We start from the raw sequence: 22,306 nt of genomic DNA, 5'->3' as shown, positions 1-22,306 counted from the left end.
GTCAGCCTAATGAACGGTGCAGCATCAAAGAGAGGCAGGGGAGGCTGCTGCTTGGAGAGTGGGGGTCTTGCGGGACCAGGGGGTTGGCGCTGCTTGGGACGGGATCCGATGCACCGAGCTGGGGAGCTGCTGCATCCGAGCCCCTGACCTCGGCCCCAAGTCATCAGCTGCTCCCTGGATCCGCACAGGCCGAGCTGCAGAGAGGCGCGGGAGCTGGTCCATGAGGCTGCAGGCATCCCCGGTGGGGCAGCCCCCAGGAAGAGGAGACGAGCCGCGCGCCTCTCCTTAGCTTCCCCACTGCGTTGCGGGGCGGGGGCCTCGGGTTGTTTTTGCAAGGCCCGGTTGCGCTTGGCACTGGGGAGGGTGGGAGTGGGGACAAGAAGGGAGGAGGCCTCGGTCTCTGCATTGCAACGAGGGCAGGCTTCGCAACGGGGGCTGTTATTTATTTAATTTGCTTGGCTGTTTACGAGCTTCCCAGCAGGGCAGAGTGTTGGGGAGGGAGTCATGGTAAGATGAGTCCAGCGTCTCTCCAGAGCCCTGACCCTGCCACCTGAGGGAGGCAGCAGAGAGGGGAGCAGGTGTGGGAGTGACCCCCAGTCTTCCCCCCCCCTACACAGAGAGCTCTTGCTTTCAGTGCAACTGGCCGTAGGTTGGGGGATGCAACTTGGTACAGAATGACCCATCCGCTGCATCGGTCGCTGTCTCCCCCCTGTGCTCCCGAAACCTATCGCAGGAGACCCTGTTGGAGATGATTATATGACTGGTGACCCTCCTTTTTCCCCTCCCAAGACACAAATTTCTTCCTTCCTTTCCGACCCTCGGATCCTAGCCACATCAGAGAGAGACCGGAATCTCCTTCCAGTTTTTTATAGTAGGGTTACATTTTCGGGTGTATGTGTGTGAAATCCTAGATCTGTTACGTTTTGGCTTAAATATTGTGGCTTGCCTCTCTCTCGAAAGGGACAGAAACTGCCTAGGTAAAGGTCAGAGGGGATTGAGCTACTTACTGCATACTTAAGCCATAAGCTTTGTCAGTGAATGGAAGATAGTGTGTGTGTGTGTGTGTGTATTATTTATTTGGTGCATGGGTTTGATTTTTTTTTTAAAGGGTAAAGTCTTCCATTTAGTTTGTAAACCAAGCTGGGCAGCTGTAGGCACAGTGCTGTAAAAAGCATTTAAATTTCTGTTCCCCATAGTGACAGCAGGTTGGGGAACTGCAGTCTGTGTCATTTTAGCAACTTCCCCCTTTGTAAAGTTTTTGCTGCTTGGATGGGGATGGCAGGTCAGATTGGTGTGTGCAATTTACTACGTTGCTGCTAAATTCAGGGGTTCGTGTTGCATCATTGCTTTGGCTTGGGGGTTAAGGAAGCTGAGAGCAAATGAACTTAGGGAAGTGTCTAGTTTTGGAAGAGATGGTTTACAAATGTGTCTTTTAAAATCCAGTCTTAAATCAGAGAGAGCACAATCTGGTTGGCATTGAATGCACTAATACTTAGGGGTTTGCAAAAAGGGATAGGGGTTTTGCTGCTAGAATTGCCCCCTAAAATTTATCCTACAGTCACCAAAGTTTGAAGGGAGCTGGTTTCAAATCCTTGTTGGCTTCTGATTCGTCAGGGTCACTACTAGGGGGAGAGGTGTCTGAACTGGGCTGCCTGATTCATTCTCCCTTGGAGACAGGTGGGGAAGAGAAACTTGGAATTCAGAGTAAAAACTCTTTGCTTTCCAAATGCACCAGGAACTTACCTTAACCCATACTTGAGGAACTGCCTGAATGTCAGCCGAACTTGTCCTCTGCATCAGGCTGCCCCTGGAATAAATAGGCGATCACCCACCCCTGCCATTGTAGCCAAGTGGGGGACAGGTGTTTGTGTGTGGGGGAGAATACCTCCTGCAGAGATTCATGCCAAAGCAGGTGTCTCGTCAGGTCTGAAACTTTGAATGTACCTGTGGACTTAAAGTAAGGCTCCAGGCCTGGAATCCTCTTGGAAATCGGAAACTGGACGTTCACCCACACCCCGCCCCGGGGCGCGAAGGGGAGCTGTGTTGGATACGTGCTGCCCTCTTGCCATGGGGCGCATGCTGAGGATGCGAGTAGTTTATATTCCTGCCATGTTGGACACCTCTCCAGAGTGCTAACGGGCACTGCTTTACCTAGCATCCTCTTGGCTTAGCCAGAGTGGCCCTGTCTGTTGGAGGAGAGGAGCCAAGTAGCTCTGAAAGCTGCCCCCACCTGCGAACATGGAGACCAAGCTGCCCCCTGCTGGCACCCCCACCAGCCCCTCATCCCCAGGGATGTCGCCCGTCCCCCCTCCTGATAAAGTGGACGGTTTCTCCCGGCGCTCCTTGCGCCGCTCCCGTCAGCGCCGCTCTCACAGCTCGTCCCAATTCCGGTACCAGAGCAACCAACAGGAGCTGACACCCCTGCCCTTGCTGAAAGGTGAGTGTCGCACAACTAGTGGGGCTGGGAGTGGGACTCCTGGGTTCTGTCCCAGCCCTGGGAGAGGAGTGGGATCTTGTTGGTGGAGCAGGGGATTGGGAGTCAGGAGTCCTAGATTCTCTTCAGCTCTGGACAAGTGCTGCCTGTGCCTCAGTTTCCCCATCTCTGAGAAGTGGGGATTTCCGCCTTATCTGCTTGAGGGATTACATTGATATTTGCATAGGGCTTGACCCATACAGCAGGTCAGGGAATGTTCAGTGTGAGCTGAGACTGTCATTTCCTGTCTGCCCTGTGTTCCCTTGCCATCCCCGCTTGTCATGCACAGCCAGACCTGGGCTTTGAGTGCCTTAGTGTTATCCTGCCCTTGGTGATTCCAAACAGCGCCCCATCCCCAGTGTCACTCTGTACAGGGGTCACCTGAGTGCTCTGGGGCTATCTGATCGTGGGCGTTGTTAATGTAGGGTTTTCTGGGTGTCCTGGTGCTGTCTGTACTGGGTTTGTTATGGTACAGTCTTCTTGAGAGCATCAAACGTGGCTTTGTTTTTGTAGGGTTGCCTGTGAGTGCTGGGCTTTGTAATTGTAGGGTCTCCTGGGAATCCTGGGGACTGCTGCTAACTGTGCTGTAGGTCCTTTAGTGTAGCTAAGCCAGGTTTGTCAGAGGGTTGTGCTGGTTTTGTTGGTGGGTCACATGGGAGCTCTGGGCCTGGTTTGTTGTTGTAGGGCTCTGTGGTATTTCGGGGCTTGTTGTGATGGGGTTACTTGGCAATGCTGGTTCCGGTCTGAGCTTGGCTCTGCTGCCATGTGTTCACTGCCCGCTCCTGCAAACAGGGAAGTGGCTGGAACCTCTTAGTCACCACACCCCTCCTTCTTGCCTTAGCTCTTCTTGGCCCAGTGACTCAGCCACCTTGCATGACCCAACAGGCCCTTGGGAAATGAGGCAGCCCCATGAGGACTGGCTTAGAACCAACCACAGGGCGGGGGACTGGCTGTTCAGGGGGCAGGGAATGGGATGTTGGCACCAGTTCCCATCCAGGCTGAGTTACTGGGACATCACTGACCTCTGATGCCCATTTGGTTGCCCACAGCATGAGGTGAATTTGCCAAGTCCCAGCTGGGCTCCAAGCAGGACATGTGGCTGCACTGCACTGCACAGCCAGTGCCCTTGGGACACAGAGCAGGGCTGAGCTGGACTGGTCCTAGCCTGTTAGTTTCCAATGCAATGGCAGGGATGTGATGCTGATGCCCTGCTAATGCCTCCCCTAACAGCACTGGCAGCTCCTGGAGCCCTCCATGTCCTTAGTTCAAACCTTCCCCATCCTTACTACTTGGGGAATCTCCAGGCCCTGGCCTACTAGACAGTCCCAATTGCCTTAGCGTCCTATTGGGGAGTCAGACTTGGGAGGAGCCCTGGTATGGAAGCTAGGGATGGAGGGAGGATCTTTTGGAGTCTCGCACCATCATTCAGGCCCTTAGTTGAGGGCAGGCTCACCTTGGACAGGGAGGTGTCCCATTGGGGCCACCACTTGTAGGGGCAACTGCTCCCTGGTTGTCTAGTGCTTGTCATGTGTACAAGCTGTCATGCTGCATCAGGCCCATGGGCCCATCTAGTCTGGCCTAGTATCTAGACTTCACTTCCTGAGCTGGGGATAGAACTCTACGTAACTTCCACCCCGCCACACACAGCAGCTCTGACCAATGGACCCCACTCCTGTCTCAGAGCTGGGAATAGAAGCCTGACTCTCAGCTCCCAACCCCCACCCTGCTAGACTCCCTCCCCCCTCAGTAGCATGCTGGGTGTTTGCTTGGTTTCTCTAAGTGCCTTTTGGAGCCAGCAGCCAAATTGATGCTGAGTGTCTCCCTGGGAACCTTCCCAGATACAGATACGCACTGGCTTTCTCAGTGGATGAGGGGGTGGGGTTATGTATGTGGGAGCTCAGAGCTGTAACAGAAGTGGGGTTGCAAGTCAGCGTGAAGAATGGTTTGCAGTTGACTTCAGACACCAGTCTGGTATAACTGACCTGGCCATGCGTGTACCCGGGTTTGATTTGCCATGACGCTCGTGGGCCCTTCTGAGACAACTTCAAGCAGGCTGGGGTCAGTGTGCAGCCAGCCTTCGCACCTGGGGCCAGCGAGAGGATCCCCCACGCTGTGGCCAAAGACAGACAGTGTCACAACTCGCTGGCGATAGCCCTCCGACCAGATTGGATGGTGGCTGAGGGCTTTGCCGCAGATTGGCTTGGCAAGCTCCACATCTGCTAAGAAGCACTGGGCTAGGGTAGCAGATGGGCTGTGGGTCGGGATAGAGGGACCCCAGCAGAGCTCCATGCATGTGTGAGCTCAGCTCTGCAATAGCGAGAAGCTCTTTAAGCTCCAGAGATTTAAAAACGCAGTGTGGGATTTGGCTTCCCGCATGACTGCTGCCTGAGTTTGGGGATCCCTTGGGTCTTCCATAGATCGTGTCCTCACCCCCATGCTGTGATCCCTGCCCTGTAGGCGTCTCTCTGCTCAGAGTTGCCTGGAGGCTGGTGCTGCTAGCTGCATGGGGCTGTTACTGGGGGCTTAGGTGAGACCCGGAAGAGGGTGAGACTGAATGGCCTTCCCCTCTAGGGGGCCCTGGCTCAGGTCTGGCCTCAGGGTAGGGGAACTGGCTGGCTCGGGTGGGGAATGGGACATGAGGCCTTTCCCCTCCAGGGGCCACCATCTCCACTGCAGACTGCTTGGTGGCCTCTGCCTGGAGTGAATTTGTCAAGTCTCAGTCTAGTTCTAAGCTAGGAGGTCAGGGGAGTTTGTGCCACCCATCTGTCTGCACCTTCAGTGGCTGAGATCCTGGTGGTGAATTCAGCCTCCCTTCCCTTAGAAACTCCCCTGCTCCAGTGTTCAGCATCCCCCAGTGTCTGACTTAAAGATCTCACCTGTCAATCCTTACCCCCCCCCCCATGCCAGCTGTGCCCCTGGTATCTTCCTGTGGAGTGGGGGCAGAGCTCAAGGGCAAGGAGACACTGGTGGCAGAATTTGGAGGTAGGGGAGATGTGCTCCATCTATATCCAGCCTGGAGGTGCAGGTGAATTTCTGTAGGCCTGTTTTATTGGGTCTCCTGTTTCTCTCCCTGCCTAGAATGGAACATGAGGCACCAGAGCTGCCTGGCAGGCAGGGAGGGAGGTGAACACTGGGCACTTTAGGGACAGGACGCTGCCTTGCTTGTGTCTGGGGGAGCAGGGGCTTCTGCTGGGGCTAGATCATGGGTCCTGGGGAGCCAAGTTCTCTCTCTTGGCTTCAGGGGACCGTGTCCCAGCTGCATCTCTGGCTGGGGCTGCCTCCTGTGCTGCTGTCTCCACCTGGAGGCAGGAAATTGCCTGCCTTGAAAGACAGCCCTGGGAGGAATATGGGCATCTGCTTTCCTCCTCCCCCACATCTGGCCTTATGCTCCTCCCCCTCCCCTGCCCCATTTCCCAGGGCTCTGGATGCTGTTGCTTCGTCTCAGATCTCTGCTGCCGTGGAGATGGGTCCTGTGGGGCTTGCTACCCGCTGGCCTCCCTGAGGAGAGCACCAGGAGTGGGCTCGCTGAGCCAACTCTCTGCTGCTCCTCAGTCCTGACCCACGGGCACCCTTGGCTCTGCTGCTGATGCGTCTCAGTCTCACCCTGCAGCACCCTCTACTATGTCAAACTCCGTGTTTGTCTTTCCTGCCCCAGATGCACCTTCCCTGGCCCAGTGCTTGTCATGAGTGGCCAGTGCCTATATTCACACCCAGGTCCATGGGGGCAAAAGGCCAGTCTTGCAGCAGTGCCTTCCAGTATCCAACCTGCCTAACCCGGACCCTGCCGTCAGGTTTTCCCACTCTTATCCCAGCCTCATGTGCTCTAGCTGTGCTTCCAGGTGTTGCTGGAATACCGAGGGGGTCACAGGCAGGGGCTGTGCCAGTCCCAGCTTGGTGGCCACTTGCTGGGGTGGGGGTGGGAGCTGCCTGTTCTTGCTGATCAAAGCTGTTGCCAGTGCCATCTCCCCAGAGAGCTTTCGGGGCTGAGTAGCGTCTTGAGTTCAGAGTGAAATCTAGATGTGGGGCTGGGGAGGGACTCTGATGTGTGGAAAACAAGGGGTGTGGAATCCGAGGTCATCTGTTCAGAGTTCACCGGAGCTCTGCTAGATTTCCCCACCCCATGTCTGCCCCACTATTTTTAGGGAGACTCTATGCTGAGCCAGTGGCTGGGAGGGCTGTAATCTGAGCATTGAGGGAGGTGCACTGGGGCGACTTTCCCTGCTGGCCCCCAAAGAAAATCCATTGGGTTGCGTTAAGAAAACCAGAGACAAGCCTAGCAGTTGTACTGCAGGGTCGTCCTTGGCTGTCTTGGTGCTCCCTGCTACACACCAGATCTGAGGGGCTGTAGGGGCAGGTTGAGTGGGGTCTAGTGGCTAGAGCGCTAGGACTCTGGGGTTCTATTTCTGGCTCTGCCACTGACCATAAGCAAGTCTCTTCCCCTCTCTGTGCCTCAGTTTCTCCCTCCCATCCTGTACTTTTTGAGTGAGGCCTTTAGAGCAGGGACTGTCTCTTGAAAGTGTCTATTCAGTGCCCAGCATGACAGGCCCCTGATCTTGGAGGAATTGGGTCTCTACAGTGCTATTGTCATACCCATAATTATTCTGGTTCTTGGTCTGTTGGATTATCTGATTTCATAATGAGGATGCTACACAGAATACTCAGGATGCTTGGGTTCTATTCCTGGCTTTACCACTGGCCTCCTGGGTGACTTCGGACGAGTCCCTTCCCTGCTCTGTGTCTCAGTCTCCCCATCTGTAAAATGGAGATAATGATGCTGATCCCCTTTGTAAAGTGCTTTGACATCTATGGGTGAAAAGTGCTAGAGAAGAGCTGGGATTATTACCCTGTCTCCCTCAGCAGGAATCTGAACTGATTTGCTTTTCAAGGCACTTTGAGCATCCAAGAAGGAATCCCTGGTTTAATCTGTGGGTTCACACGGGTATAAATTCTAGCTCAGGTAGACATACGTGGGCTAGTTCTGCTTGAGCAGAAGCCTAAAAATAGCAGCATGGCTGCGGTGGCTTGGACTGGCTGCTCTAGTACGTGCTCAGGGAGTCGGGCAGTATTGTACTCGCTTGGCTAGTCCAGGCTGCCACTGCTGTCGCACTGCTATCTTGCTAGTTCACGTTCTGTCTACCTGAGCTGGGGAGCACACTCTGAACTGCTGTGTAGGTGTGCCTCGTGTCACAGCTCCTCCAAGAAAGTCACTAATGGTGGCTAGAAATGGTGCGTGCATCCCATTCTGAGGTGACGTGTTCCCAGTCAGTATGGGGATAGTTGAAACCCCTCCCTCTCCCTCATTACTGAGTTTTCGATTTTTGTTGCCTCTCTAATCTCCCTGAGAATTTCACCATCCTGGTCCGGGGCGGGGGGGGGGTCAGTAGTATAGTCCTACTGCTATACTCTTATTATTCAAGCATGACATTTTTATCCCTAGAGATTCTGTGGGACAGTTTGATTAATTTAAGGTATTTACTATATGTCTATCACATATAGTGCCACTCTGCCCCCAGCACAACCTACTGTAATTCCTGGATATTTCCCAGTTACTGCAGTGTCCCATTGATTATCACCAGTTCACCACATTTCTGTGATGTTTATTATATCAATATCTTCGTTCAATACAAGGCACTTGAGTTCATCCTTTCTGGCCTTAGAATCTGTGACCCTGAATCACCACAAAACCCAGCGTGGAACTTCTTCATTGGCATTAACCAGGCCTTGGATTGTTAATTATTTGCATTGCAGTAGCGCCTAGGAACCCTAGTCATGGACCATGGCCCCATTGCGTTAGATGCTGTACAGACACAGAGCAAAGACTGTCCCTGCTGTAACGTAATATGGGAAGGGATCAGCTTGATGTGAATGGACCTTTCATGCCAAAGGGATTTGCTGACAGGGAGACACCCCTGGGGATTGCTCCCTAGAGCAGGGACTGTGGTGATTCTCTGCAACCCCCCCAGCGCAGTGAATTGGCTTGGGGTTTACCTTCTCTTTGGCTGTTCTCCCAGGATTACTTGGGGCTAAGTCCCCTCACCCATCCACCTAGGATTGAACCACTTCATGCTGGGGGCTGATGTTTGCTCAGTGCTGACTCCCCTTTCCCTGGATGTGGCAGTGCTGTACCCCCTCCCCTGTGGGAATCATACCACTTCATGCTGGTGGCATGCTCAGTGTTGCACCCCAGCCATGTGGGAATGTACCATTTTATGCTGTGGAGGATGCAGTCCATGTGGGATTGTACCCATTTACACTAGGGGTGCATGCTTTGTTCTGAACCCCCAGCCCACAGTCGATTATACCACTGTCCAGTGAGGAGATGTGGTGTTGGGGCCAAGCCACCAGACCCACATGGGATTGTATCACTTTGTGGGGAGTGGGGGTCAGTGTCAGGCTAAGTGGAAGTCCATGTGGGATTGTACCACTTTTCCCATGAGGGGTTAATCGTCAGGGCTAAACCTCCAATCCATGTGTGGGTTTGTACCACTTTGCGGCGGGAAGGTGTCCTTGGTGCTGATGCTCCCTTTCTCCAGATGTGGCGGTGGCGGAGCTGCACGAGCTGCTGTGCAAGAAGCTCCAGCAGTGCTGTGTGCTTTTCGACTTTCTGGACTGCGTGGCTGACCTCAAGGGCAAGGAGATCAAGCGGGCAGCGCTCAACGAGCTGGTGGAGTGCGTGGCCACCAACCGTGGCGTCCTCATCGAGCCCGTCTACCCCGAGATCATCAAGATGGTGAGGGAGCAGGGCAGGGTGCCAGGAGGGAAATGAGGTCTGATGGGCTAGAGTGGGGGCTGGGAGCCAGGAGTCCTGGGAATAGAACCCAGCTCTGGGGGTCGGAGTCTAGTGGGTTAGAGCAGGGATGGGGCTGGGAGCCAGGATTCCTGGGTTCTGTTCCCAGCTCTGGGAGGGTAGAGGGATCTAGTAGGTTAGAGCATGGGCAGAACTAGGAGCCAGGATTCCTGGGTTCTGTTCCCAGCTCTGGGAGGGTAGAGGGATCTAGTAGGTTAGAGCATGGGCAGGACTGGGAGCCAGGATTCTTGGGTTCTGTGCCTTTTTCCATTGCCTCTTTGAGCATTCTTGGTGGGACTGACTCAATGGAGAATTGGGGCTGGATTGGGGTGCAAGGGCTGGGGACAGTGTATGGGAGGTTCCTCAGGCCCAACTGACCCTCCCCACCTTCTAATCGTGCCAGATCTCAGTCAACATCTTCCGGACACTCCCACCCACTGAGAACCCTGAGTTTGACCCTGAAGAGGATGAACCCAACCTGGAGCCCTCCTGGCCCCATCTCCAGGTGAGATACCCCTCAGAGAGCATGTAGCGGGAGGGCAGGGGTCTGGTGCCGCTGAGGGCTGCGGGATTTGATCCCATTGCTCAGAGAGGCAGCAGAATATAGTCACAGTTGGGGCTCCTGCCCAGAGTTGGCAGCACTCCCATCCAGTTGGCTGCAGGGCAGGGGGTGGGAGAGGGGCATGATTTCTAGCTCTGCACCTGGGCGGAACTCCCTGCCTTTCTTAAGGAGGATGCATACTTATGGGCGGTGGAGCAGGGCTATGCCACAGAGTTGGGTCTCAAAGTGCTAGCATGAAAATACTGTCTGTGGTAGGGAGCCACCATGCATCCAGCAGTGGTCTCAATTCTCTCACTCAGCTGGTCTACGAGTTCTTCCTTCGCTTCCTGGAAAGCCCTGACTTCCAGCCCTCTGTGGCCAAGCGCTACGTCGACCAGAAATTCGTGCTGATGGTGAGTGGTGCTTGGGAAAGTAGCTGGATTGGGGGAAGGGGGCCTGAGGAATATTGGGGAAGTGGAAGATCGTGAGGGGCTGCTGCTGTTGGGGTCTGTTGCATCATGAGGAGTCAGTGGGGTAGGGGTAGTGGCTGCTTTGATTCCCCTCTCTCGATCTACATTCAACGGGGCTCTTGGCCTGACTCCTAACTGGGGTGCAGCAAGTTTGTTGGCTCTTGTTTGGAGCCCAGTCCGGCCCTCCATCATGATGGGACATGTTGGCTGGCAGCAGACACACCCTCAGGACTGGACACACCCATTGGGAGCCATACCCCTTGAGGTGGATGCCTGGGGGGAGGGCGCTTCACCCATTGCAGCCTATCCTAGGCTGGGGAAGCAGGCAGGAGTCCGAGAGCACGGATGGGTGGACATGCTTAGAGCAGTTCTGGGATCTGGGTCGGTCCCGCACCTGGTGAGGACAAACTAGTCACTGCACCTAGTGTCTGGGGTGGGGGAGAATGGGTCATTTGTGGGATACGAGGGTTTTGGGGGGTGGGGGGGAGAGCAAACTCCTCCAGGGAATATTCAGGCTGGGTGTCGGGATGAAGGTTGGCGAGGAGGCAGGCTGCAAGATCATCAGTGTGACCCTCTCCGCTGCCCCCTAGCTGCTGGAGCTGTTTGACAGTGAGGACCCTCGGGAGCGTGAGTACCTCAAGACCATACTGCACCGGGTCTATGGCAAGTTCCTGGGGCTGCGTGCCTACATCCGCAAGCAGTGCAACAACATCTTCCTCCGGTGAGCCCCCCAGGCAGCGTGGAGCCTGCTATGGGGCAGAGGCCTCCTTCCAGCCAGTCTCAAGCCAGGCACCTTGACCTAACCAAGGATGCATGGGTTGTTATGGCTCTCCAGGAAGTTCCTCCTCCTGGGGATGATGATTTGTGGGCAGGGTTGGGATTCCCTGACATGCCTCTTTGTGGGGCAGGAGGTTGGGACTTCCTGGAAGTATGTCTCCAAAGCAGAAAGCCCCCCAATCCCGTTCTGGTTGGCAGGAGCTTGAGCTGTGTCCCTTGGTCTCAGAGATGGGGCAGGGCCCTGAATTCCACCACTTACCCAGGTCTCCCCCTGCCTTATGGGGGATGATGTGCCCTGAAGGGGCTCTGCCTCATATGACCAGTATGTGGGGTGAGGCTGGGGAAATCACCCCCTAAATTTGACCATGGGGTCGGGGTGACCAGTAGAGGGTTACTGTGCCTCGGAGTGCCCATCAGGGAGCAGTGGGCTGCCCAGGCTTCCTAGGAGTGTTCTCCAGTTGCTCTGAACTGAAGCTGGTGCTGAAGCCATGGGGGAAGTATTAGCCTACCCACAGCAGCCTCCCCTAGACCTCCCCCACTCCCCATTCCCTTCAGAGTTCACAACACCTGTTACCTCCCTACCGCGCTGCTGGGCAGGACTGGCTCCTCCCCACATACGCAAATGTATGGAGGTCCAAGAGGAGCACGGTCCAGTGGGGAGTTGAGGGTTAGTAAAGAGGCATTGGAGGCATTTTCATCTCTTGCCTCTCTCACCTTCCCTCCTCCCAGGTTTATCTACGAGACGGAGCATTTCAATGGTGTGGCAGAGCTGCTGGAAATCCTGGGAAGGTAACGGTTGCACCTGGGGGCAGGTAGGCGGGGGGGACTACACCCAGTCCTACAGGCCCATGTTCTGTTTTCTGAGAGTCAGTAGAAGGTGCCCCATAAGGATTCAGCCCTCCCCAGGGCATCCCCCACCAGTAACCATAGAGTACCCACCAGGGCACCTTGTATCCTCCCCCCTGAGGGTGCTGGAATCTAGGGCTCCCTGCCCCCCATCCTACCATACCCCACAGCTTATCCCATCCCACTCCCAGATGGAGCCAGCACAGCTCCAGCCCCCCGTCAGCTGCTGGATCCTGATCTCCGTCCCCCCAGGTGTGTGTGTGTGTTTGTGTCACCACCTGTCCATCCTCCCTTTAACGTGCAGCATCATCAATGGCTTCGCCCTGCCTCTGAAGACGGAGCACAAGCACTTTCTGGTGCGGGTGCTGATCCCGCTGCACTCAGTCAAATCCCTCTCCATCTTCCATGCCCAGGTAAGTGCCACCTCCTTCTAGGAGTGGCCCTGAACTCTGACCTTTCACCTCCAGTGAGATAAGGGGTTACCTCTAGGGGTGTGAGCTGCAGGAGTCTGCTTCTGAAATTGTGCAGGGAATAAGTGATCCCCAGGGAAGGGGACTGGGAATGGGATACAGGGCCTCTCCCCTGAAAGAGGGTCTGGCTTTCATCTGGGAGATTGAAGAGTGGCCTCAGTGGCCATGCCCTAGCGCAGCAGCAGTGTGGGGGACCCCTGTGCTGTTCTGCCAGGTCAGTGCTGCCTTTAGCCCCTCTGAGATTTGATTTCCCCTGCCCTCTCCACACACCCTGCAGGTGGAAGTTGCCTCACTACTGCCCCCTTGTGGCTGCCTTATGTCATAGCAGCACTGTTGGCCAAAGCTGGGACAGTGTCAGTTATAGATAGGGCCCTACCAAAATCATGGTCCATTTTGGTCAATTTCATGGTCATAGGATTTAAAAAAATCATAAATTTCCTGATTTCAGCTATTTAAATCTGAAATTTCAGTGTTGTAATTGTAGGGGTCCTGACACACAAAGGAGTTGTGGGGGGGGTCGTAAGATTATTGGGGGAGGGAGGGAAGGTTGAGGTACTGCTACTCTTACTTCTGTGCTGCTGCTGGTGGCAGCGCTGCCTTCAGAGTGGGCAGCTGGAGAATGGTGGCTGCTGGCTCAGATCCCAGCTCTCATCAGCAGCACAGAAGTAGGGATGCCAGGTATGGTATTGCCACTCTTACCTCTGCTCTGCTGCCTGCAGAACTGGGTCCTCTGTCAGCAGCTGCCGCTCTCCGGCCGCCCAACTCTGAAGGCAGCAGCACAGAAATAAGGGTGTCATGGTATGGTATTGCCACCCTTACTTCTGCACTGCTGCTGGCTGGGCACTGCCTTCAGAGCTGGGTGCCTGGCCAAGAGCCACTGCTCTCTGGCCACCCAGCTCTGAAGGCAGTGGAGAAGTAAGGGTGCCAATACCATGACCCCCCGTTAATAATCTTGCAGTCCCCCCAACCCCTTTTGGGTCAGGACCCCCAATTTGAGAAACACTGGTCTTCCTCATGAAATCTATATAGTACGAGGTAAAAGCAAACAAAAGATAAGATTTCATGGTGCGTGATGTGTTTTTCATGGCTGTGAATTTGGAATAGCCTCAGTCATGGACCCTGCTGATGAGAATCTGACCTCTTGGGGGGGAGGGGGAGGGAAATCTGTAGGTTGGGAGGGATCTCTGGGTCTGGTGCTGGACATGAGATGGGCATGGGGTGTGGACCCCCTGGCAGGGCTGGCTTTAGGAAGTGCAGGGCCCAATTTGAACATTTTCGGCGGGGCCTCAGCGGGGCCCCGGCAGGGATGACTAAACAAAAAAGATGTAAAAAAAAGCCTTTCATTTCTTAGCAGCCGGTTCCCTGTAAAAAGTTCTGATTTAACAGATGTGGCACAGTATGTATTTTTTGTACCAATAGGATTATCATACATCCATATTTTTAAAAATTCCTCCCAGATGGCGATTTAAGAACCAAAAAGCTGGACATGTCCAGGAAAATACGGATGTATGTTAACCCTACCTAAAGTTCTTGTTAAAAAGATGGGCCTAATCTAGAAATGAGCTCCGTTTCACATGTATGGGTCCCCACCACTCCCTGGGGGTGTGCTAGGGTGACCAGATGTCCCGATTTGCCGGTCTTTTTCTTATATAGGATCCTACTACTCCCCACCCTGTTCCAATTTTTCACACTTGCTGTCTGGTCACCCTAGGTTATGCACATGTGTGGGACACAGCTGCTCACTGCCCCTCTCATTGCAGCAGGTGTGCAGGGTTACTGCCCTGGGAACTGCAGGGCACTAGTGAACATGGGGCTGGCTGGAGGCAGGGCAGGGGCTGGCTGCAGGACTGGCTGCAGATGGGCTGGCTGCAGGTAGGGCAGGGGATGTGGGACTGGCTGCTGACAGGGGCTGGCTGCAGGCAGGGAGATGTGGGGTGGGCTGGCTGGCTTCAGGCAGGGCCTCAGGGGAGTGCGGCAGGGGTTGGCAGGCCTGGAGACAGAGGAGTGTGGGACTGGCTGGCTTCAGGCAAGGGGGTGCGGCAGGGGTTGGCTGGAGACAGGGCAGGGGGTGTGGGGCTGGTGCAGGCAGGGCAGGGGGTGCAGCAGGGGCTGGCTGCGGGCAGGGGTGTGGGTACTGGGGGTACAGCCTACCCTGTACGGTAAGTGCCCCCTCCTCCTCCTCCACTAAGGTAGCAGCAGCAGCCCAGGGCTCGGGGGCTATTTAAAGGGCTATTTATAACCCTTGGGGGCTATTTAAAAAGTCTGGGGCTCCCCTGCTTCCACCACCCCAGCCCTTTGAATAGCTGCGGGAGCCCTGAGGAAGCGGCAGGGCTCCAGAGGCTATTTAAAGGACCGGGGCGGCAGAGGCAGCTGGAGCCGCCCGCTACCCCAAGGCTCTGGGGGTCATTTAAAGGGCCTGGGGCTCCCCTGGTTCTACCACTTGAGCCCTTTAAATAGCTGTGGGAGCCCTGGGGAAGTGGGGGGCTTCGGGGGCTATTTAAAAGGCTGGGGCGGTAGAAGCAAGGGGAACCTCAGACTTTTTAAATAGCCCCCAAGTCTCCAGCAGTGGGGCTCTGGTGGCAATTTAAAGGGCCTGAGGCTCCAGTCCCTGCTGGGAGCCCCAGGCCCTTTAAATTGCCCCCTGGGGAAGCTGGGCCACCCTGGTACAGTGCACCGGCAGGGCTTGGGTGTGGGGCCCTCTTAGGCGTGGGGCCCGATTCGGGGGAATTGGTTGAATTGGCCGAAAGCCAGCCCTGCCCCCTGGGTTCTAGGAAGGTATCTAGGTGGTGGGGGAAGCCCTGTCTCAGATGCTTCCACTGCCTGCTGATGGGATTTGAGCTCAATGGGCTAGGGAGGAATCTAGGGGGTGGGGACCAGTGTAGGGGATACCTGTCTCTGATGCTGCCCCACTTCCCCTTGCAGCTGGCGTACTGCGTGGTGCAATTCCTGGAGAAAGATGCCACCCTGACGGAGCATGTAAGTGCAGCCCCATGGTGGGGGATGGGATCCAGGGCCCAGTGGCTCTCCCCTCTAACCCTTCCATGTCCCCCTTCCCTCAGGTGATCCGGGGACTGCTGAAATACTGGCCGAAGACCTGCACTCAGAAAGAGGTGGGGCTGAGGCTGAACGGGGGGTCTGCTAGCTGGGGAACAGGCTGACATGGGGAACTGGAGGCTAGGGTTGTGGGGAGGAGCCTTGGTGGGGTGCATCTGTGCACTGCATAGGATCCTAGAGGGATGAGGGGGTGAAAGACTGGATAGCACTGGAGGGCACTGGATGGAGTAAAGACTGGGTATTGGGGGATTTGGGGGCAGGCACAAGGGGTGGCCATTGTTCAGGAAACATTTGTTGGGTGTGGGGAGACATGGTCTGTGGGGATCAGGGAGCACACAAGCTGAGGTGTGACCTGGGTAGGGTATTGAGGGTGCCTTTCCTAGCCCTGTAGCTAACAAGGGGAGCTCTGCCTCTCCCCACCCCCGGCAGGTGATGTTCCTGGGGGAGATTGAGGAGATCCTGGATGTGATTGAGCCCTCACAGTTTGTCAAGGTGCAGGAGCCGCTCTTCAAACAAATCGCACGCTGCATCTCCAGCCCCCACTTCCAGGTGTGTGCAGGCTGGGGGGGCAGGGCCTAGACCCCTTGTGAGTCGGGTTCCCCGATCAGGGCTCTAGGGCACCAAGGGTCACTGCCCCCAATTAGGGGCTGGGGAGGAGTCCGGACTCAGCCAAGCTGAGGTTCCCTGAGTCTGGGCTGGTCCTGAATCCTGGGTCCCCCACCCCAGTTTGGGGACTGAGGGGGTCAGGGCTCACTCCTCTGGCCAGGGTTGTTGGTGCTGAGGGACCCCTGGTTTCCTCATGCCTGGGGTGCAGTCAAGACCCGTGCTGATGGGGATCAGACTCCCAAAGGACAGCTCCCAGCACTGACCCCAGGTGGCAGAGGAGGTGAGTGAGGGTGAGAGGGTGCAGGGCTGAGCAGCCCCCAGGACTCAGCCTGTCTCCCTTGTCCCCAGGTGGCAGAGCGGGCTCTGTACTTCTGGAACAACGAATATATCCTGAGTCTGATTGAAGACAATTGCCACACGGTGTTGCCTGCCATCTTCGGCACCCTCTACCGGGTCTCCAAGGAGCACTGGAACCAGTGAGTGTGTGTGAGGGATTTGTCTCAGCTGCCTGCTCCCTTTAGCCACTGCAGAGCTCCAGAGATGGGGGATCCCTCCCCTCTGGGGAGTCTCTCCTCCTAGGGTCTCGCTGTTCCCCACAACCCCTCCCTTGCTATGTAAGGAGCATAGGGTGGTGGGAGTGTCTCAAGTGCATTGGGGAACTGGGGTGAGGAGCCTGGGCAGGGGGCTGTGGGGTGGGCATCTTGGCAAACCCCATGATGTTTTGCAGGGCTGTAGGGGGTGAGCATTGTGGCAAGTGCCAGGATGTATTATGGGCAGAGGTGGGTGGGTTCCCTGAGGCTGGGAATCCAACATAGGGCTGGCAGCTGAAGCCAGTCAGGGTCTCACCTCTCCTCCCTCCCCTGTGCCCACAGGACAATAGTCTCCCTGGTCTACAACGTGCTCAAGACCTTCATGGAGATGAATGGGAAACTCTTTGATGAACTCACGGCCTCCTACAAGGTGGAGAAGCAGCAGTGAGTGAGGGCCAGGTGTTGGAGGGGATATGGGGCATCCAGATGTTGGAGTGGGTGCCAGTCTCCTCCCCCCATGTCCTTAGGGCCAGCCCCTCCATGCAGGAGTTCCTAGGGGATTCTGGGAGAGGTGGGCACTGCTGTCCAGTCATGTGACCTGTGGCTTGGCATTCCATAGGCCATACTTGTCGCTTAGCCCTTGCACAGGGTTGGGCTGGGAGCTGGGGAGTGAGGAGCCCCCAGCCAGTTTGGAGTAAGCGCCCCCAGCGGTGTGCAGAAGTGGGAGGCCAGAGGATGCTGCTGAGCTATTGTCCCTACACAGTGCCCTCAGGTGGTGCTTACCTCATCTTGGCTTGGGTTTCCCGGGGACATGCTCCATCCCCCACAATGCCCTGGGGCAGCTGAGGCCATCTTGGCCTGGGTTTTCCAATGGCTTCTCCAGAGCCCCTGTGAGGGTGTTTGACCACAGGTACTGCCTTGTGTTATTGGCGAGGGGCCAAGTTGCATGCTGCCTTCCCCCTCACTCTGCCACCCCATCTCTGCAGGGAACTGAAGAAGGAAAAAGAGCGCCAGGAGCTCTGGAAGCAGCTGGACGAGCTTCAGCTGAAGAAGCTGCAGGGTCTGGAGGAGGCGCAAATGAACCGGATCAATCTCCAGCACAGCCTGGGCTTGCAGAGTGGCAACAAGAGTTAGAGAGGTGCCCAGCCAGCCGCCAGCCTCTCCCCTGCCCAGCCTGTGCCAAATCAGAGCCAGCCCCTCCATGCTGCAGGAGCCCACAGCCCTCCAGCCATCACCATCCCATCCCACCAGGGACACGGATCCAAAACAGGACTGGAGGAGGGCACCCCTTCCTTGGCAATTGCACCCCACTTGGGCTGGCACTTCTCCCCATCACATCTCCATGGTGTACACTTAACACATTACCCCACATGACCTCTGTGGGTCCTAGCTGGCACAGGGGCATGTTTTTAGGGGTAGCCCCAGTGCCCCCCATTCCTTGGGGGTGCAGGGTCCAGCCTCAGCCCCTTGCCAAAGGGGCTGGGCCAGGCTATGTCTTGGGGTAGGAGCAGGATAGGGATGCAATAGGCTGCAGGGGCACAGGACCTGTGGTGAAGGGGTCCCCAGGGCTGCTGGGGGCAGGGTGAGTTGCTGATGATTCCTGCCTTGGCAATAAGCCTGTCTCAGCTGTTCTGGTCCAGGGAGCCACCTCTGTTTGGCATACGGGATATAACAAGGGGTTAGATGGAGGACCCAGCTTAGCTCTCCCCAGTGCAAGCTGAACCCCCAGCCCCCCTGCCACACTGCAGTGGGTTGTGGCTGGCTCTGCTGTAGGGGCCGGATAGGGGGGCCCCTGTGTTTCTTAAAGCAATAGACCCTCTTGTTTCAAACTAGGGCTCCTAATGTAAGAGGGGGGGGAGTAGAGCCCCTTATGAGAGGCCAGGAGTTCAGTTTCTGTCCCCCTCCCCCTCTGCGAGGTATGTGTTATGCTAGTACGAATGGGCAGGGTCTTCTGATGAGCCTGGATGTGGTGAGACTGAGCTGCTATGATGGGAAGGACTCTGAAAAAGAGATCAGCTGAGCCTTGCATTGATCCTCCTCCATCTATCCCCTTGACTCATTACTGCAGCCCTGGAGCCTGCTCCCCAAAATTTGGCAATTAGCTTATTTGTCACTCTCTGAGCTCCCCCTATTCATCAGAGCACCCCACTTCACTCCCCTACAGAAACAGCTTGGGGGAGATCTCCCCCCAATACAATGGGACACCCCACAATCCTGATCCCATACATCAGCACACCCCACAATCCTTCCCTTATCTCCGCCCGCATCTCAGTCTCCTGCACAAACAGCATGGGGGAGATGCCCCCCCATATCTGTGCACAATCCTGACTCCCCTGCACGAACATACTTTGGGGAGACTCCCCGTCGTACCCTCCCCCACACACACACCATGATGGAATCCAGGCTTCTGTGGGATCCTGTTTTCTCCCCCTACACTCCACTGCTGCTCCAGCAGTCAAATGTATCTCCCCTAACATGAATGCCCCCATAGCAGAGATGTTGGAGGAGGCTGTGTAGTGCCCTCAGGTACAGGACCAGCAGCCATGGATGTGACAGCTCAGAGGACAGAAGGGATTGTTAGTGGGGAGGCAGGAGGGGAGGGCCTGTTATCAGCCACTATCTGATTTTTTTATTTTATTTTATTTTATTTTTTTTGGACACTGCTAAGGGATGGAGAGGGAAGCAGCTCAGGAACTGGACCTGGGGTCCATGGGTATGTGAGGGGGGAGTTACCCCTCCCTGGAGATGGGTGATGGTGCAGAAAGGCAAGAAAGAGAGCAGCTTTATAGCTCTGCAAGGTTAATACCAGTCTCCCCTGCCTCTTCCCTGCAATCCTCTTGGTTCAGCTCTTGGGAGTACATTCCTTCTCACCATGACCCCTCCGCCCAGCAGCTGTCAGCTGCAACTGTCACTTTAAAAGTTTGCTTCCTCCCTTTTCAATTTCTGTTGGAAACTCTATTCACAAGATCTCCCCCCCCCCCTTTAGATGGTGCACTCTGTCCTACAACATTTCCCCCAGATGGTAGAGTCTGTATACCCCCTCCTTGTTTAGATGGTATGGTCCATTTTGCTTCTTCCTCTTAGGGAATGATCAAGTTGAACCAACCCTTTTTCCAGCTTGGAGCCTTAATAGACTGTACCATCTGGGGAAATAAAGGGATGAGGCTGAAGATTACTGTATGATGTGGTCTTTGAGTGCATTGTACCATCTGGAATGAATTGTTGCATATTTGAGGCTAAAGAGGGAGGGGTCTGCATAGGTACCACCATACGGAAGGGGGAGAAGGGTGTTGAATAGTCTGTACCATTTGGAAGGGCTGAATAGGCTGTGCTATCAGGAGAGGAGAGGGATTTAGGACTGTTCCATTCTGGGAGCAGGGGGGAATTGTATAGATTAGCATTGCTGGGTTGGGGAAGTTAAACTTTTGACTGTTCCAACTCTAGCAATTGGGAGGAGGAGGGGGGAAATAGACTGTACAGTCAAAGGGTGAGGGAGGTTGGACTTGGCATTCCAGCTCTGGGAAAGGTATGAGTGCATAGTTTCTATTATATTAAAGGGGGTGAGCTGGATGGAACCTGCCATTGCTGAGGGGTGAGGGAGCAGTTTACTGCTCTGTCTCGCATTGAATGGACTATACCATTTGGCTGGGTGCATGGCAGTGTATCTCATGGGTGGGAAGGAAGGGCCTGAATAGACTGTGCCATTTGACGGGGGTGTTGAATAGACTTAACCATCTTGGGGTATGGGGGTTGAAAAATGCTCCATTTCTAGTCGTGCTGAGCCCATGCTCTTGCATCTCCATGGTCTTAATTTTCTTCCCATCTTCGAGTGCCGGCGCTGGCCAAAAAGCATCCCGGGTATCACATCGTGCCCTCAATACCAGGCATGACTTAAAATATTTTACAGTTCCCTGGGGGTTTTGTTATTTTTTAATTACTATTTTATTGGTGGCAGAGGTAGGATATTTTTAATTTAAACCTTAATTTATTTGTAGCAACTCACGCCATATGGTGACTGTAGTAACTGGGTGCACAATTGTTGTCTCTTAGATACAGCGGCGACATAATTACCATGAGAGGAATTGGGGTTGGGAATGGACACCAGGGGTTATTTTTGAGGGAGGAGGAATTCGGGGGGAAGGATTGAGTAAAAAACAAGAAGTTAAATGACTATATTTAAAATAATTTGGTTTAAAGCTGCCTTCCCTCTTCCTCTTCCCGCTCCCCCTTATTTTTTTGTTTGCTGGATAAGTCTGTATTCAATAAAGAGATACTTTCATGTCACTGGGCTGTGCAGATTCCATTCACAAAGTGTTAGGCTGTGAAGGTGGGAGAAGGGGCATGTAGGTGGGGGCTGGGAGTCAGGACACCTGGGTTCTTTTCATAGTCACTGATTTGTTCTGTGACCTTGGGCAGGTTGCAGATTACTGGGTGGTTCTCTTGGTATGTAAAATGCACTCACCACAGCCCGTGGTAGAGTTAATTGCTGGGCTGTAGTAGATGAGGGCAAAGTCGTTGGGCAAAGAGAGAGATAGAAGAGTTGAAAAGCAGGATGGGAAGAGCAGTAGGCTTTCCCCACCCAAAATTGGCCATAGAACTCCGAACTCCTGGTAACCAGCCCTCCCCTCCCCCAATCCTTCAAAATTGGTGACTGGGCTGTGATGGGGGAATCTGTATAGCAGGATATGGAGTTTAATGGGTAGAGGATGCTAGTGGTCCCCTCTGTTCGTGGAGGGGCAGACCTGTAGAGTTCAGAGCTTGCTCTTAAATTCTTCTGCAGGGAATGAAAGCAAGAAGGCCAGCCATGCTCGCTGTGCCCTGGGGCTGTGCTGGCCTGTTACCCCCTGCCAAGAAGCAAAGAGGAATACCAGTGTCCTAGTGGTGAGCACCCAGTAATGAATAGGTGCCAGCTGTCCCCCAGCAAGAATAAAAACCAGAACTGTTTGCTCCCTACAGCCTCGGAAGGACTGGCCTTGTGGGTACAGCCCTGTGGCGAGACCCTGGGGCCCTGGCTTCAAATCCTAGTTGTGTGTGTGGTGTTTCCACATCCGTAAGAGTGGGTTCGTAGCATTTCCAGCAGGGTCTAATCCCAATCACACTTGGATGGGTCAGATACTCTTAGGGCTCGTCCAGACTGGGGGGGGGAAATCGATCTTAGATACGCAACTTCAGCTACATGAATAACGTAGCTGAAGTCGAATATCTAAGATCGAATTACCCGTCCAGACGGCGCGGGATCGATGTCCGCAGCTCTCCGTGTCGATTCCGGAACTCCGTTGGGGTTGATGGAGTTCCGGAATCGATATAAGCACGCTCAGGGATCAATATATCGTGTCTAGATTAGACACGATATATCGATCCCCGAGCAATCGATTTTAACCCGCCGATACGGCGGGGTAGTCTGGACGTACCCTCAGGCTGGGGGATGTAAGGACTCTAATGCCTGAGCCAATAGCAATCTCCATTTGCTGTTCCACTAGCAGGGCTGTTATCCTGCCCCACTAGGCTGTGTTCTAGTCACACTCCAGGGCACAGCTCTGACTCGCTCCAGAAGAGGGCAGCAGCAATCACCCCACTGAAGAGCCTGTATATCAGCAGTTCCCAAACAGTCATGCAATCAGCAGAGCGGGTTGGGGCAGTCCCTAGTAGGCAAAGGATGTTATTTAGCTCTGCACAATGTGACCCATGTGTGAGAGGTCATGATGCAGGGAGGATGCCATTTTGCTCTATAGCCTGGTAGCTTCCACACAGT

The 22,306-nt window shown here is 54.9% G+C and overlaps 1 protein-coding gene across 1 annotated transcript; it reads left to right on the top strand.

Moving 5' to 3' along the window:
- On the top strand, positions 1–20,838 carry PPP2R5B (protein phosphatase 2 regulatory subunit B'beta). The gene is made up of 13 exons (XM_050960746.1): positions 1–2,437; positions 9,007–9,203; positions 9,664–9,765; positions 10,122–10,214; positions 10,862–10,992; positions 11,778–11,837; positions 12,199–12,307; positions 15,287–15,340; positions 15,424–15,474; positions 15,848–15,967; positions 16,373–16,500; positions 16,897–16,998; positions 17,541–20,838. Exons 1-13 carry the CDS (start codon positions 2,239–2,241, stop codon positions 17,686–17,688), a joined length of 1,494 nt encoding a protein of 497 aa, XP_050816703.1. The 5' UTR covers positions 1–2,238; the 3' UTR covers positions 17,689–20,838.
- Positions 20,839–22,306: the final 1,468 nt, after the last annotated feature.

This window comes from Gopherus flavomarginatus, chromosome 6 (assembly GCF_025201925.1).
Source record: "Gopherus flavomarginatus isolate rGopFla2 chromosome 6, rGopFla2.mat.asm, whole genome shotgun sequence".
Classification (NCBI taxonomy): Eukaryota; Metazoa; Chordata; order Testudines; family Testudinidae; genus Gopherus; species Gopherus flavomarginatus.
The sequence above is the reverse complement of the archived record's forward strand: the minus strand, read 5'-3'. Positions and strand labels throughout refer to the sequence as shown.